At 43.1% G+C, this 14387-nt stretch overlaps 1 protein-coding gene across 6 annotated transcripts in view; it reads left to right on the top strand.

The window, feature by feature from the left end:
* FCHSD2 (FCH and double SH3 domains 2) overlaps window positions 1-14387 on the top strand; it is a 334052-nt gene that overhangs the window by 10116 nt on the left and 309549 nt on the right. For 2 of the 6 annotated variants that reach the window (XM_072794509.1, XM_072794505.1), the window contains exons 1-2: window positions 803-1296; window positions 3050-3147. In XM_072794509.1, coding sequence (XP_072650610.1) covers window positions 1276-1296; window positions 3050-3147 — 119 coding nt within the window. In that variant the 5' untranslated portion in view covers window positions 803-1275. Of the gene's footprint in view, window positions 1-639; window positions 707-802; window positions 1297-2103; window positions 2232-3049; window positions 3148-14387 lie in introns of those variants that run through there. The other 4 variants (XM_072794506.1, XM_072794508.1, XM_072794507.1 and 1 more) reach the window with 4 other exon arrangements.

Below are 14387 nucleotides of genomic sequence, written 5' to 3'. Positions count from 1 at the left end.
GCGGGGCAACCAGACATCCCCCGGCCGCCTCCGCGCCAGTCAGGCACCTGTGGCCGGCTGCGAAAGAACTTGTCGATGCTCGCCCCCTCAAGGCTGGCCTGTCCGGCCGGCGCATTCGCTCGCCGGAGAGGGGGGTCTGAAGACCGCAAATAAGTAAAAAACGGAACTCTCCTACCGCCACCGGCACGCTACCCTCCGCGCCGGAGTGAAGGCTTCACTCGGAGCGTCGTCCCCCTACACACGCATCCAGAGAAATCCTGCAGCCCAAACACACGCACACGCACACACAGTGACACACCGCAGCCCGAAAGCCGGCGGGAGGTGGGGGCGGCTGGTGCGCGTGCGTCGGCGCAGCGCCCTCTCCCGCCCACGTGCGCGGCCCCGATCAGAGGCGCGCGCCCGGCCGGCTGGCGGGAAAGCGCGCGTGAAGCCCCCGGCTGCCTCTCAGTGTGGGGGAGGGAGGACAGGAGGCGTTTGGAACGTGCCACTATCGGAGACGCGCGGGGGGATTTCCGTGCTCCGCTAGCGTTTCTACCCCTCCTATCCGCCGAGCGATCCGTTAGTTCCCCCCCACCGCTGCCCCGCCGAGATCCGAAGCCCCGCGCCGCGGCCACGCTCCCTCCCTGCAGCGTGGCCCGGCCCCTCGAACCCCCGCTCTGGACTGAGCCGTCCCCTCCGCCGCCGGAGCGGGGCGCTGCGCCACACGGTGGGGCCGGAAATTCCCGCGGCCGGAGTGGAGGAGCCGAAGCTGAGAGCGCGGCACCGCCTTCCACCTCCTCGGGCCGGGCGGGGGCGTTGGGCCCAGCGAGGGCTGGGCTGCCTGAGTGGGGGCGGGGGGCCGCGTCTGCTGGGAGCTGCTGCGCGGGCGGGCGGGGAGCGGGACGACGCTGCTGCCGGGGAGCCGCTCGGCGAGCGGAGAGACCCTGCGCCCCGGCTCCCGGGCCCCCGCCCCCTCGCGGTCTCCGCCTCCTTCCCTCACACACCCCCCGGGCCGCCCGAGCCTCAGGCCTTCCCGGCGCTCCTCCTCCTCCGCTTCACACTCGCCCTCCGACCCGGGTCCTCCAGCCGCCCGCCGGCCTGGCCTTGCTCCCTGCCGGGAGAGTCCTTATTCTCAGGCTCTCCTCACACACACACACACACACACACACACACACACACGCGCGCGCGCGCCCGCGCTTGCGCTTGCGCTTGCCGGGCCGCCCCTCCTTACGGCCCCCCGTCTCCTCGTCCTAGCTGACGCCGCCGTCGGGGGAGGATTGATGTCCCTTCAGCATCATGCAGCCGCCGCCGAGGAAGGTGAGGGTGCGGCTGGGGGGCTTGGGGGGTGTGGGAGGGATGCGTGCGAGGGGCGCGGCTGGGGCGCCCCCTCCCCCTTTTCGCAAGGGGCCGTGACCGCCGTCGCCTCGGGCTTGTCACCGAGTTGCCGCCGGCTTTAGCAGGGGGCCACGCGAATGAGGTTTCTTTCCGACGAAGGGGCGGCCCAGGCTCGTCCCCTCCACCGCTTGGGAGACCCCCAACATTTCACAAGAGTTTCGGGCGTGCATTCGTGTGTGCGCGCGCGCATGGCTGTGCTGCTCTCGCTGCAAAGTGCATTCTCGGGGCTGCACCGAGGGGAGGCGGGGAGCCCCTGCAGCTTCGCAGTGCCTGTGCTTGTGTGATTGTTTAGTCTGCGCCAGGTTTGAACCCTCCAGCTGCTTGTCGCCACCCTCGGCCATTTGATAATTTTCAGGGAATTTGTTTCTAGCCCAGCCATAAGGTTCGGCCTGCTTTTCCCACGGGGCGGCCGAAAAGAAGTTGGATAAGTCACCGCCCCCCACCCCAGGGGAAAACAAGAAATTAAGCCTTTCTCCACCCGCACCCCCCATCCTGCCCCGCCCCTCCAGCTAGGGGGTCGGGAGGCGATGGTGCGGGCCCGGGAGAGCGAGAACCGGGCAGTGCGTGGCGTGTGCACCGCGATCTGGGCTTGGGGTGGGAGTGACGGGTGCTCTCGGCGTGTCAGCAGCTTCCCCCTCGCCCTTCAAAAACTGTTTCACTGCCCTCTTCTCCGGCGTTCCCAAGGACTGAGGCTGTGTCCTTGTCTTTTTAATCCTGCAGATGGTTACTGAGTGTCTACTCTGGGCACTGGGTGGAGAAGGCTGTTCTGCCCTCCCCTCGTGGGCAAACATTTGCTGAATGCCTAACTCGCTCGTGTCTGCTTCTTCTTTCTCTCTTTCTTAATCCGGGTTTCTCCAGTTAAGTGACTCTTTTTTTCTTTCACACATGTACCCCCACCCCTCCGGGTTAGCCCGGCCCCGCGGGTGGCGGGGATTCCAGGCCCCACTGTACCCTGGAACCCTGGGGTCCGGGCCTGGCTACCGAGGCACTGGACAGCTTTGCATTTGCTGTTCTGTTTGAAGTGGAGTCGCCACGGGGACCGGCTTGCTGGGTGGTTTAAAAGCACTGCATATGCTGGAAGGTCACTTTTGCTTTCTCCTTTGTGAGAAAGAGATTGTGATTTGATGCGCTGTCAGCGAGTTGGCATCATCCTGAGACAGTGTGCTTTCTCGCAGCCATTATGGAATAATTTCTGTAGTCAATTTATGCATATAATTTCGTGATTGTGTAAATTTTGATCATTAGGTATTAAGCATTCTTCTACATTCTTCTGCTCACTTCTGCCATCTATACTCAGCTCACCTCTCATGGTTAAAATCTATGAATCTTTTTTGGAAGAAATAGAAAACAGACTCTTAAAACTCTGAGACCTACTACATATGTACTGAGCTTGTGCTTGAGAGGGAATGACTGGCAGTTTATTTTGCATTGCTTTAATCTGTAATTTTTATGCTCTTTTACTTTCATTTAACCTCTTTCAGTATATTTGGCTAGATTTCTCATTAAGTGTCCTCAGTAAACATATTAGGTGGGTAATAATGGATTTATGGCCTTTAGGGGAGAAGGGAGCAAGAGGTATTATATATTTTAACAAGTATTAAGTATTTTGCTTAAGTAATTACTTTGTTGTTGTTAAAGTTGCAGTAAGGCCTTCATAATATATGGTATATTTTAGGTGAAAGTTACACAAGAACTGAAAAACACTCAAGTTGAGCAGATGACAAAACTTCAAGCCAAACATCAAGCAGAATGTGATTTGCTTGAAGATATGAGGTAAGGTTATAGTGAGAACTTTTATATCTTTGTTTCAAAGAACCATTGAGTTACCAAGCCCCAGGAACTGATGATGGAATTTCCTTTTGGATTTCCTGCTTTAAGGCTGTTAGAGCTTTGACTCAGCTAGAAATTATAACTGGAACTAACGCAATACAAACTTTTTTTTTTCCTTTAGTGGTGAAACCTATAGCCTACATATCATGAAAACACAAGGGTCTTAAAAGTTTATTAGTCAAAGTATAATCATTGAAGTAGAATTCTGATTTAAATAATCTTTCCACTGAATTGTAACACTTACTGACCTTAATGATTTCACATAGATTTTTAAACTGACGCCTCTGGTTAATGGTTAATATCTGAGGGGTGGGGTGGGGTGGTGAGCCCGTCAACCTCAGATGATTGCACACTAGCACTATTTGTTACAACATGACAAATACAATTTTGTCTTTGAACATTAAACTTAGTGCAAAATTTGTTTATCATATTTTATCATTAAAGTTACCTGTATTCATAATCAAGATAACTTTGAATAGGTAAGCCATCTTGCCAGCATTGTGAAAATCAGTATCTTTATAGAGGGAAGCAAGACTCATTTTACTGAAAGAGATACCACTGTTTTAATGATGCTATAATACAAATTGACAGGTCAACAAACATATTTTTGTAAAGGATAGGAGATAATTTGCATATTGAAACAGAGCGGTTACAATTCTTAATTTCCCTTTAGTAACGCATTTATCAAATTGGAATTGGGTCTGTAAGCTTTATTAGTTGCCTATTTTTCCTGGTGCATAACATCATGTGGATTTCATGAAAAATATGAACGGTGTGTTGTTATAATAATATTATGTGTTTGGATAGCTGAATTGTTTGGAGCCCAAAGATTTTAAAGAGTTCCTTTTTTCCTGACCCATATTTAATTAGGTATTATTTGTGACTATTTCTACTGTCTAGGGTTTCTAACTAGGGCATATAAATTAGTCTTAATCCAAACTTGGATAAACCAAGATCATTGTGTTCTCACTGGGAAGTATTCTATTTTAATTCTGCATTTGTTTCTTTTTTTCATGTGGTCACAGGGGAATTTTTAGACTTCAGTAATTCCTGTGTAAAATACCTGAAACTCTTCGTGTGGTTAAAAATTCAAAGTTTTAAACATCTATTAAGTGAAGTAGGGTATTTTAGTAGCGATCTCTACATGAAGAAAGTAATAAATTTTCAGAAGCAGTTTAGAAAGGCCAAATTAATGTTTAAATGAAGATTCTCTGTGGGGTATGGAAGGTTAGTGGTCATTAAGTCCTGTGATTACATCTTCTGAAGACTTCTTGTTTGCATTCTTTTCTTTTTTTCCCCCATTGCCTATACCTCTGTACAGGAGTCTATGGTCAAGTAGAGGGACACAGAATCACTGCCAAGTTGATATAGGTTGTTCTGCTGTTGTTTAGTTGTTTGTATTATCGCTGACCCCATCACATTTCTCTTGTGTTACTGCAATAATATCCCAACTATTGCAGCGGTGTTCTCCTATCTTCTGTCCCCCAGTATCTTCTTTTAAGTCTGCCTTCCACATTGTCACCAGTTAACTTTCTAAAAACATTGTTTATTATATATGAGTTCTCTGTGGCCTTCTAGATAAAGACTACACACCTTATGACCCTCTGCAACCTTGCCACAAGCTTCCTTTCCTGACATAATTACTACCATTTCATGCTTATTCATCCTTCCTTCTTATTCCCCTTGCCCTGACCACTCAGGACTTCTGGTTATCTAAATGTGCTTTGTACATTCATGCCTTTATACGCGCTCTTCTCTTTGCTCGTTGGTACCTTTATTCCCACTTTTTCACCTGGCAAATTCTGGTTGCCACTAAGTTTGCAAGTTTGTTGTTCTTTGTGATCTCAGAGGATTTTGATTTTACACATGTTTCTTGCTTCCCCCCTCCTGAATTCCTTAAAGTCAGGGGCTAAGTCTTAATTCATTTCTTTGTCTTTGTACCCTTTGTTTCGGCTGGCAGAATTGTTAAATGAATGTAACTGGTTATATTTAAATGCACTTTACTTGTTTTTCGGTGAAATGTGTTATTCCTCTGTTTGTAGGGGGCTAGAGTGGTGTCTGTTAGGCTTGTGTGATACTTTGATTCATGTGGGCACTTTATTTTATTTTATTTTTTTAAGATTTTATTTATTTATTTATTCATAGAGACACAGAGACACACACACACACACACACACAGAGAGAGAGAGAGAGAGAGAGAGAGAGAGGCAGAGACACAGGCAGAGGGAGAAGCAGGCACCAAGCAGAGAGCCTGACGTGGGATTCGATCCAGGGTCTCCAGGATCACACCCTGGGCTGCAGGCGGCGCTAAACCGCTGTGCCACTGGGGCTGCCCCATGTGGGCGCTTTAAAACATACTGTGCTATTTGAATTTGAGTATATCTACGTTTACATATGATATGTAAATACAGAGATTGTTGGTGTTCCGAGAATTAATAGATTATTTTTTTCAAAGATATGTGTTCTTTTATGTTAAATTATTGAACTGAATCCCTTTACTCCTATGTAATTGTGAGCAGAATACAATATTACCTCCTAAAAAGTGAGTTTAGGTTTCTTACTTGCTTTTTTTTTTTTCCAATGATAATATTGAATTGAAAGTTGAAAATTGCATACTCCTGGTATTCATGATAACTTTAGTTGCTTGAGGATGCAGGTGGTCTGGCTTTTCTGGTTTGTCCTAGCAAGTAGAATGACATTTTAAAAATTCATTGGAAGTCTCTGAACTTGAGTTTTTATATGTTATGTTTTAAAAGATTTTGCTTGCTGCTTTTCCTTTGGGGTGTCTGTGTGTGTGTGTGTGTGTGTGTGTGTGTGTGTGTGTGTGTGTGTAAGCAATCTTTACCCCCATCTGGTACTTGAACTTACAGCCTAGTGATCAAGATTTTTTTTTAAAGATTTTATTTATTCATGAGAGACACACAGAGAGAGGCAGAGACACAGGGAGAGGGAAAAGCAGGCCCCACACAGGCAGCCCGATGTGGGATTTGATCCCGGGACTCCAAGATCGCGCCCTGGGCCAAAGGCAGGTGCCAAACCGCTGAGCCACCCGGGGATCCCGCGATCAAGATTTTCATGCTATGGCGTCTGAGCCAGCCAGGCGCCTCTCTGCTTTTGTTTTTGAGGCTCCCACCACTCTCCTCCCCCCAAACCCACAAATTGTAGTCCTTTTCACCGATGCCCTGACCAGTATTATGCTCAATTTAAGTTAGTGTGAATTCATTCCAAAAAAAAAAACAAAAAATGCAAGTGGCTTTTTGTAATATAAAGAAATTATTAGTAGAGAAAAATTTTTATGACTTTAGAAAGAATGAAAAAGTAAAAGACCACAATGATTATTAAGCTGTAAGTAAGAGATGTAATAGGAGATGTAGTGTATCAAGCTGTAAATAGGAGAATTTCATGCTGGCTTATGGCTAGTTTCCACTCCCTTCCCCCACTTTTCATCTCCTGGAATTTTGAAGGGAGGAAACCAGTTATGATACAGTATTTTTCCTTCGCTCTCCTCCCCTTCTTCAGTTCATTTGTTCCAGGGATGTATTTGGAAGCTGTTGTGTTGGGAGTAAAATATAAGAAGGAAAGATAACTCATTTGTTGATAATCAGGGACATTCCATGCTTTGGGGAGATTTTATACTGAAGTGTTTCCTGTTGACTTTTGCTGTCTGCAGTAGACAGGCAAACTTTACTTTCTTTTTAGTTTATTATTATTATTTTTTCCCTTTGCTTTCTAAGGCCACTTATAAGTAAATTCCTAAATACTACAGCCTATGTATTATTTATTAATATCACATATATAGTGTTGTTTGTTTTTAGGATGTAGAGTCAATAAAGAAAGTTTGCAAGGACCTTGAATATAAAGAACTACTTTCTTAGCAGACATATTTAGGTAATTATATAATATGGAAAAATCATAGAATTTCAGAGTCAGTTGAACACTGTCATATTTGTCAATGAAAATGGAAACTGAGGCACAGTGAGATGAAGTGAATCATATTGAGAAAAAATGCTAAGCTATTTCTGTAATTTCTAGACAAGTGCACTATCCTCTCTGTCTATATTTCCCAAGCTTTTAATCAAGGAAACCATTATAAGTCCCATTTCTTGAAACATTTTGCCTATCAAAAAGTACATATTAACTAATAATTTGTTTTCTTATATTTTATTTTTCATACATCAAGCTGTCAGTCAGCTTTGAGTCAGTATTTTAAAACTACTAACATGAGTCTAGACAAAGTCAAAGATACTTGAAACTACCTCAGAGAAGGCTGAGTGTATGGTTTCTCACAGATGTTCTGAAAAATGGGAACTGGCTCGAGAAGCACCTGTCCTTTCTTTGTAGACACCTGGAGGTCTAGTGACCTCAAGTGAGGAATTACTGTACTAAATGTTACCCTTCCTAAACTGTAGGTTTGTGGGACTTGCTGGGGATTGGATTCTTGTCTGTTTATGGATGCTCTGAGAATTTTTTCATTGTCTCAGAGACTGTTAGGTGTAGAAGGGAACCTTTGAAGTAATCTGGTCTAGACTGTTTTAAAAAAGTTTTACTGAGATATAATTCACATACCATACAATTAACCTACTTAAAGTTTTTTAGTATATTCATGGGGTTTTATAATCATCACCACTTAAGAACATTTTTGCTCCTCCAAAAAGAAACTGTACTTATTAGCAGTCACTTTCCATAATTTTCTCCAGCCTTAAGCAATTACTTTCTTTCTCTATAGAAATGAAATTTGTAAGAATGGAATCATAAATTGTGTGGTTTTCTGTGACTGGCTTTTACTTAGCATAATGTTTTCAAGGTTTATCCATGTTATAGCATCAGTACTTCATTCCTTTTCATTGGTACATAATACTCCGTCGGATGGATATCCTATCACATTTTATTAATCCACTTATCAGTTGATGGACTTTTTGGCTATTATGAATAATATTCCTTTGAACATTCATGTATGAATTTTTGTGTGGACTTATGTTTTCATTTATCTTGAGTATAAACCTGGTAGTGAAGGGATCCCTGGGTGGCGCAGCGGTTTGGCGCCTGCCTTTGGCCCAGGCGCGATCCTGGAGACCCGGGATCGAATCCCACATCGGGCTCCCGGTGCATGGAGCCTGCTTCTCCCTCTGCCTGTGTTTCTGTGCCTCTCTCTCTCTCTCTCTGTGGCTATCATAAATAAATAAAAATTAAAAAAAAAAAAAAACCTGGTAGTGAAATTGCTGGGTTATGTGGTAACTCTGTGTTTAATTTTTGAGGAACTTTCAAGTTGATATCCAAAGTGGCTGCACCATTTTATATTTCCACTAGCAGTCATGTTATGAAGGTTTCAGTTTCTCTACTTTGTTGCTAATGCTTGTTACTGTCTGTCTTTGATTATAGCCATCATAGTGGGTGTGAAGTGGTATCGTTGTTGTGGCTTTTATTTGCATTTTTAAAAAATTTTTATTTATTTATGATAGGCACACAGTGAGAGAGAGAGAGGCAGAGACACAGGCAGAGGGAGAAGCAGGCTCCATGCACCGGGAGCCCGACGTGGGATTCGATCCCGGGTCTCCAGGATCGCGCCCTGGGCCAAAGGCAGGCGCCAAACCGCTGCGCCACCCAGGGATCCCTGCATTTTTATAATAGTCTGTGCTATTGAGTATTTTTTCATGTGCTTATTAGGCATTTGGAGACATGTCTATTCAGATCCTGTGACCATTTTTTAATTGGGTTATTTGTCTTATTGCATTATGAGAAGTCTTTATATGCATGCATATATATATAAGTTATTTTATTTGCAAATATATGTAACATTTGCAATATTTTTCTCACTCTCGAAGAGTCATCTGAAGTGATTCAGACATGCATTAAATTTTGAGAGTTACTGAAGTGGTAAAAAGAATAAGAATAAGGACTTTGAAGGTAGACCAGAGATTGAAACCCAACTCTGCCACTTATTAGTTGGGTAATCTTGGACAAGTTACTAAGGTTCTGTGAGCCTCATATTTCATGTATGTAAAACAAGGTTAATGCTTGCCTTTTTGCTTTTCTGTAAAAGTTAAATGAGATAAGTGAAATGCTGAGCATGGTAGATCTTCAGTATTGGTAGGTGCTATTGTTAATAGAAATTGGAGCCTGGGAAGCATGTTGTCTTATTCAAGGTAACAGTGGAGATTATTGTGTTTCATTAATTCTAAGAAGCACAATTGTTTTTTGTTTTTTGCATTCTTCCGAAATTCACATACATCTTATAGTTGCTTTTGGCTTTGATGTGTAGTTGTCAGTGTCTCTTTATGTGTAGAACTTGAAGACACGATTTGGCAGGCTTGAAAGAAAATCCCAGAGATAATGGTTGGAATACAAATGTTGGGTCATCTGGGCTTTTGATGGCACAGAGGATGATATAATGTGGAAAGATAAAGGTATCAGTGATTGATTTAAAAATTGATTCAGAAGAGCTTGACTCCTCAGTGTGACCAGTTTATGCATCAATTTATCTTTTTAAAATTATGAATGAGCAATATATCCTAAAGATCTGACTAAATAAGTTTAAAAGCATGTTTTTAATAAGTATGAATAAAAACTGTAAGTGATAGGGTATTGTATCAGTCTAGTTGGCAGCATTTTTTCTTAGTGGAACATGATGTGTCTTGTAATCAGTGTTGTTGTTTTTTAAGATTTTATATATTTATTCATGAGAGACACAGAAAGAGAAAGAGAGAGAGAGAGAGGCAGAGACACAGGCAGAGGGAGGAGCAGGCATCATGCAGGAAGCCCAATGCGGGACTGGATCCTGGGACTCCAGGACCACACCCTGGGAGGAAGGCGGGTGCCAAACTGCTGAGCCACCCAGGGATCCCCAGTGTTGTTTTTGATATGATAAAAACTGGAAGTAGCTGATCAGATACTGGACCGAGATCTTTTTTTATTCATTCGAAAATTGTATTACTTCTCAATTCACTGTTTTTTTTTTTTTAAATTTTCAATTTTTTTTGTTTGTTTAGAGGAGGAGGGAATGGGGGGGATAGAGGTAGAGGGAGAGAGAAAATTAGTTTAGTTTCAGAGGTAGAATTCAGTGATTCATCAGTCTTTTTTTTTTTTTTTTTTGATTAATCAGTCTTATACCCACTGCTCGTTATATCATGTGCCCTCTTTAATGTCCATTACCTGGTTACCCTGTCCCATCACCTCCTTCCCCTTCAGCCACCCTCAGTTTGTTTCCAATTATTAAGAGTCTCTTGTGGTTTGAGGAGAGAGAGAATCATAAGGATGCTCCATGCCCAGTGTGGATCCTGACTTGGGGCTTGATCTCCCTGAGATCATTACCTGAACTGAAATCAAGAGTCAGATGCTTAAATTGACTGAGCCACCCAGGTGCCCCTCTCAATTCAGTGTTTTTTAAAATGAGAACTTGGGCAGCCCCGGTGGTGCAGCGGTTTAGCACCGCCTGCAGCCCAGGGCATGATCCTGGAGACCCTGGATCAAGTCCCACGTCAGGCTCTCTGTATGGTGCCTGCTTCTCCCTCTGCCTCTCTCTCTGTCTCTATGAATAAATAAATAAAACCTTTAAAAAAATAAATAAAATGAGAACTTAAGGGATCCCTGGGTGGCTCAGCAGTTTAGGATGATGTCCTCATCTTAAACCCTGCCTTCGGCCCAGGGCGTGATCTTGGAGTCCCGGGATTGAATCCCACATCAGGCTCCCTGTATGGAGCCTGCTTCTCCCTCTGCCTGTGTCTCTGCCTCTCTCTCTGTCTCTCTCTCTCTGTGTCTCTCATGAATAAATAAAATCTTAGAAAAAAAAAAAGAGAACTTAAAAATGATGTAAACATGAGGGGGAGAATTTTTAAAAATAGGTCTGCATGGAAAAAAATCAAGTAGGACCATACTTAACATTACTTTGAATGAGAGGGGGAAAAAAAAAAGATTACCTGATTTTAAAATGAAAAGATAGGGGATCCCTGGGTGGCTCCGCAGTTTGGCGCCTGCCTTTGGCTCAGGGCGTGATCCTGGAATCCCGGATCGAGTCCCACATCGGTTTCCCTGCATGGAGCCTGCTTCTCCCTCTGCCTGTGTCTCTGCCCCCCCCCCCCCTTTCTCTCTCTCTCTCTCATGAATAAATAAATAAAATCTTTAAAAAAAATAAAATGAAAAGATAAAATGGAACTTTAACTGACTAAATGAATTTACATTTTAAATATAGACGTCCACAGTTCTGGAGGGGAGATTAAGAGTAGGAGGTACAAACTAGGCAGAGGAGGAAATAGGGAAATACTGTTTGAGAGAATCTGTTTACTAAAACTTTTTGTCACAGATCACTGCTTACTTGAAAGAGTCAGTTTTAACAATACCTTTTCCTATTGCTATTTAATGGTTTATGAGCTCATAAGGCATTGTTCATAGATTCTTATCTGCTCCTAAAATACGAAGATTTCAGTCTGGATGGGATGGCTTTTGCAACCCAATGTAGGAGAAGTTGTTTTATGATTTATAGATTTGAAAACAGAGGATACTTTCATGAGCCAGATGAAGTTGAACTAAGGCTTGCTTAGTAACCCAAGTTACCCACCACTTGGGTTAAGAATAGAAATGTTGAAAGAGTTTTTGTGTGCATTTTTAAAATTTGGTCTTTTAAAGCATACCCAATATATAAATAAGAGAAATGGTGAAGGTGATCTGTGTGGTAGGATAGCTGTGATATGTTAGAATGAGCACTAGTTTAGAGGCATACTACCTGGGTATGAATCCTAGTCTTAATCTCTTATTAACTGTGTGATTTTTTTTTAAAGATTTTATTTATTTATTCATGAGACACAGAGAGAGAGAGAGAGAGAGAGAGAAAGAGAGAGAGAGAGAGAGAGAGGCAGAGACACAGGCAGAGGGAGAGGCAGGCTCCATCCATGCAGGTAGCCCCATGCAGGACTAGATCCTGGGTCTCCAGGATCAGGCCCTGGGCTGAAGGTGGCGCTAAACCGCTGAGCCACCAGGGCTGCCCTAACTGTGTGACTTTGGCTCTAAATCACCACAGGTCACTTAAACTTCTCTGAGCCTCATGTATCTTATCTGTAAAATGGTAATAATTATGATATCTAATGGGATTATTTTGATAATTGAAACAAAGTAATGCATATGAAAGCTCTGTTGCATAGTGTGTGGAACATAATAGATGCTCAGTAAACACATGTGGATTGTAATTTTGTTAAGTAATTGAGAACATCAATTCAAAATTATGGTCTGTGATTTATCCTCTTAAGAGTGAACTTGTGGGTTAAAAATGCAATGATCCTCAAAGATAAATCGCTTAAGTAGTACTAAAGAATTTCCTTCACCAAATTCAGTAGTCCTGGGTACTTTCTATTTTTCTGCATGTTGGTTATGATTCTTCTCATCATTGCTGGATGGCTTCTGCAACTCCAAGCATGATAATTTTATACAAAAATGTTGGTGGAGGGATCCCTGGGTGGCTCAGTGGTTTGGTGCCTGCCTTTGGCCCAGGGCGCGATCCTGGAGTCCCGGGATCGAGTTCCGCATCGGGCTCCCTGCATGGAGCCTGCTTCTCCCTCTGCCTGTGTCTCTGCCTCTCTCTCTCTGTATGTCTATCATAAATAAATAAATAAATCTTTAAACTGTCCTTCCCTCCTCTTCCTCCACCAACATTTTTTTAAAAGATTTATTTGTTTGTTTGTTTGTTTGTTTATTTATTTATTTATTTATTCATAGAGACAGAGAGAGAGAGAGAGAGGCAGAGACACAGGCAGAGGGAGAAGCAGGCATCATACAGAGAGCCTGATGTGGGACTCGATCCAGGGTCTCCAGGATCACGCCCTGGGCTGCAGGCGGTGCCAAACCCCTGGGGCTGCCCGACAGTTTATCTTTAATGCAAATTCCCCCCCCCCCTTTCCTCTGAAAAGACAATTTCTACCAGAAATTATTGCAATAGACTTTGTCTTATTTTATTGGCTAAGTTTGCTTCATCTGCCTGTACATGCCTAGTTGCAAAGGAGGCTGGGAATATGATTATATTTTTAGAGAGGTAGTCTGCTAGCAAGAAATAAACTATTGGTGGCAGTAATATGGCTTTTGCCACATTACTGGTTTGCCCTGTTTCCACAGGGACCAATTTCTAAGTTACTTCTAGTGTTTCTCATGAAAGTGTAAAAAATGTGTTGGTGTTTAATTGTGAAAGATATACCTGAAATAAGGAATTCTGTAGAAAACACTTGTATCCCCTCCTACCAACTTCTTTTGAATTCAGGGTCTTAGGTCAAGAGTAGATTTTATTATTTGCCATAGTTATGGGCCCAACAGGCCAGCAGGCTCATAGTATTCTCTTAGCAGTACAGGAGCAGTTAAATATCTCACCACTTTTGGTCTTCTGATAATTTAGAGAAATGGTGGCCTAAGGGCCCTCCAGGCAGTTGTGGTTTTGCTGAACTTCTTTTACTTCTCAGGTGAAATCATTAATAAGTAGTGAAGTGGCTAAACTGAAAGCAGAGAAGGACAAATAAGAGCTAGAATTACTCCTAGCTGAATAATTTGCCCCTTAATAATTGAGGGTTGGCAATTCAGTCTTGGAAATATAAAGTACTTGAGGAGGCCTATGGTAAGTTGATGTCTTTCTTTGTAAATTTTTTGAATGTTCATTTGAATCTCACAGATGCCGTTTGGCTTTTTTTGGTGTCAGTCTTCAGGAATAATCTGATGTATATGCAGGAGTTAGTTTCTAAGTCCGGTTTGTGCTGTCCATTCTTCAGTGACTAATTTGGGAACTAGGCACAGAAACTTGTAACCCTGTCTTTTGTTCCATTGCTGCAGATTTCCTGTCATGTGTTGGTCAGGACTGACTTAACAGAACCTTAGCTGATAGTTTTTTTTTTTTGTCTTATTTTGTCTTCACAGTATTCCTTGGTCTAGCTTTATTTTGACATTCCATTTGATCTTTTTTTTGGCATTCACATGTCATCCAGATGTTTTCTTGTTTTGTGAACTTTGACATAATCCTAATTCAAAAAGAAAATGTTATTTCTGGTGTTAGGAAAAGTGTTACCATGTCAGTGATTCCACAGGAAACAATTGGGAACATATATCCCTTGATTATATTTTAGCAGTATTTATTTTTCCCTCTTTGGTGGTTGGAGAATGGGGGCAAGAGGCAGAGACGTATTATTATGTTCCTTTTTTTTATGTTTTGAATTTTGAGT

Source organism: Canis lupus, chromosome 23 (assembly GCF_048164855.1).
Source record: "Canis lupus baileyi chromosome 23, mCanLup2.hap1, whole genome shotgun sequence".
NCBI classification, from domain to species: Eukaryota; Metazoa; Chordata; class Mammalia; order Carnivora; family Canidae; genus Canis; species Canis lupus.
Note: the sequence above shows the minus strand (reverse complement) of the source record. Positions and strands in the feature narration are given on the sequence as shown.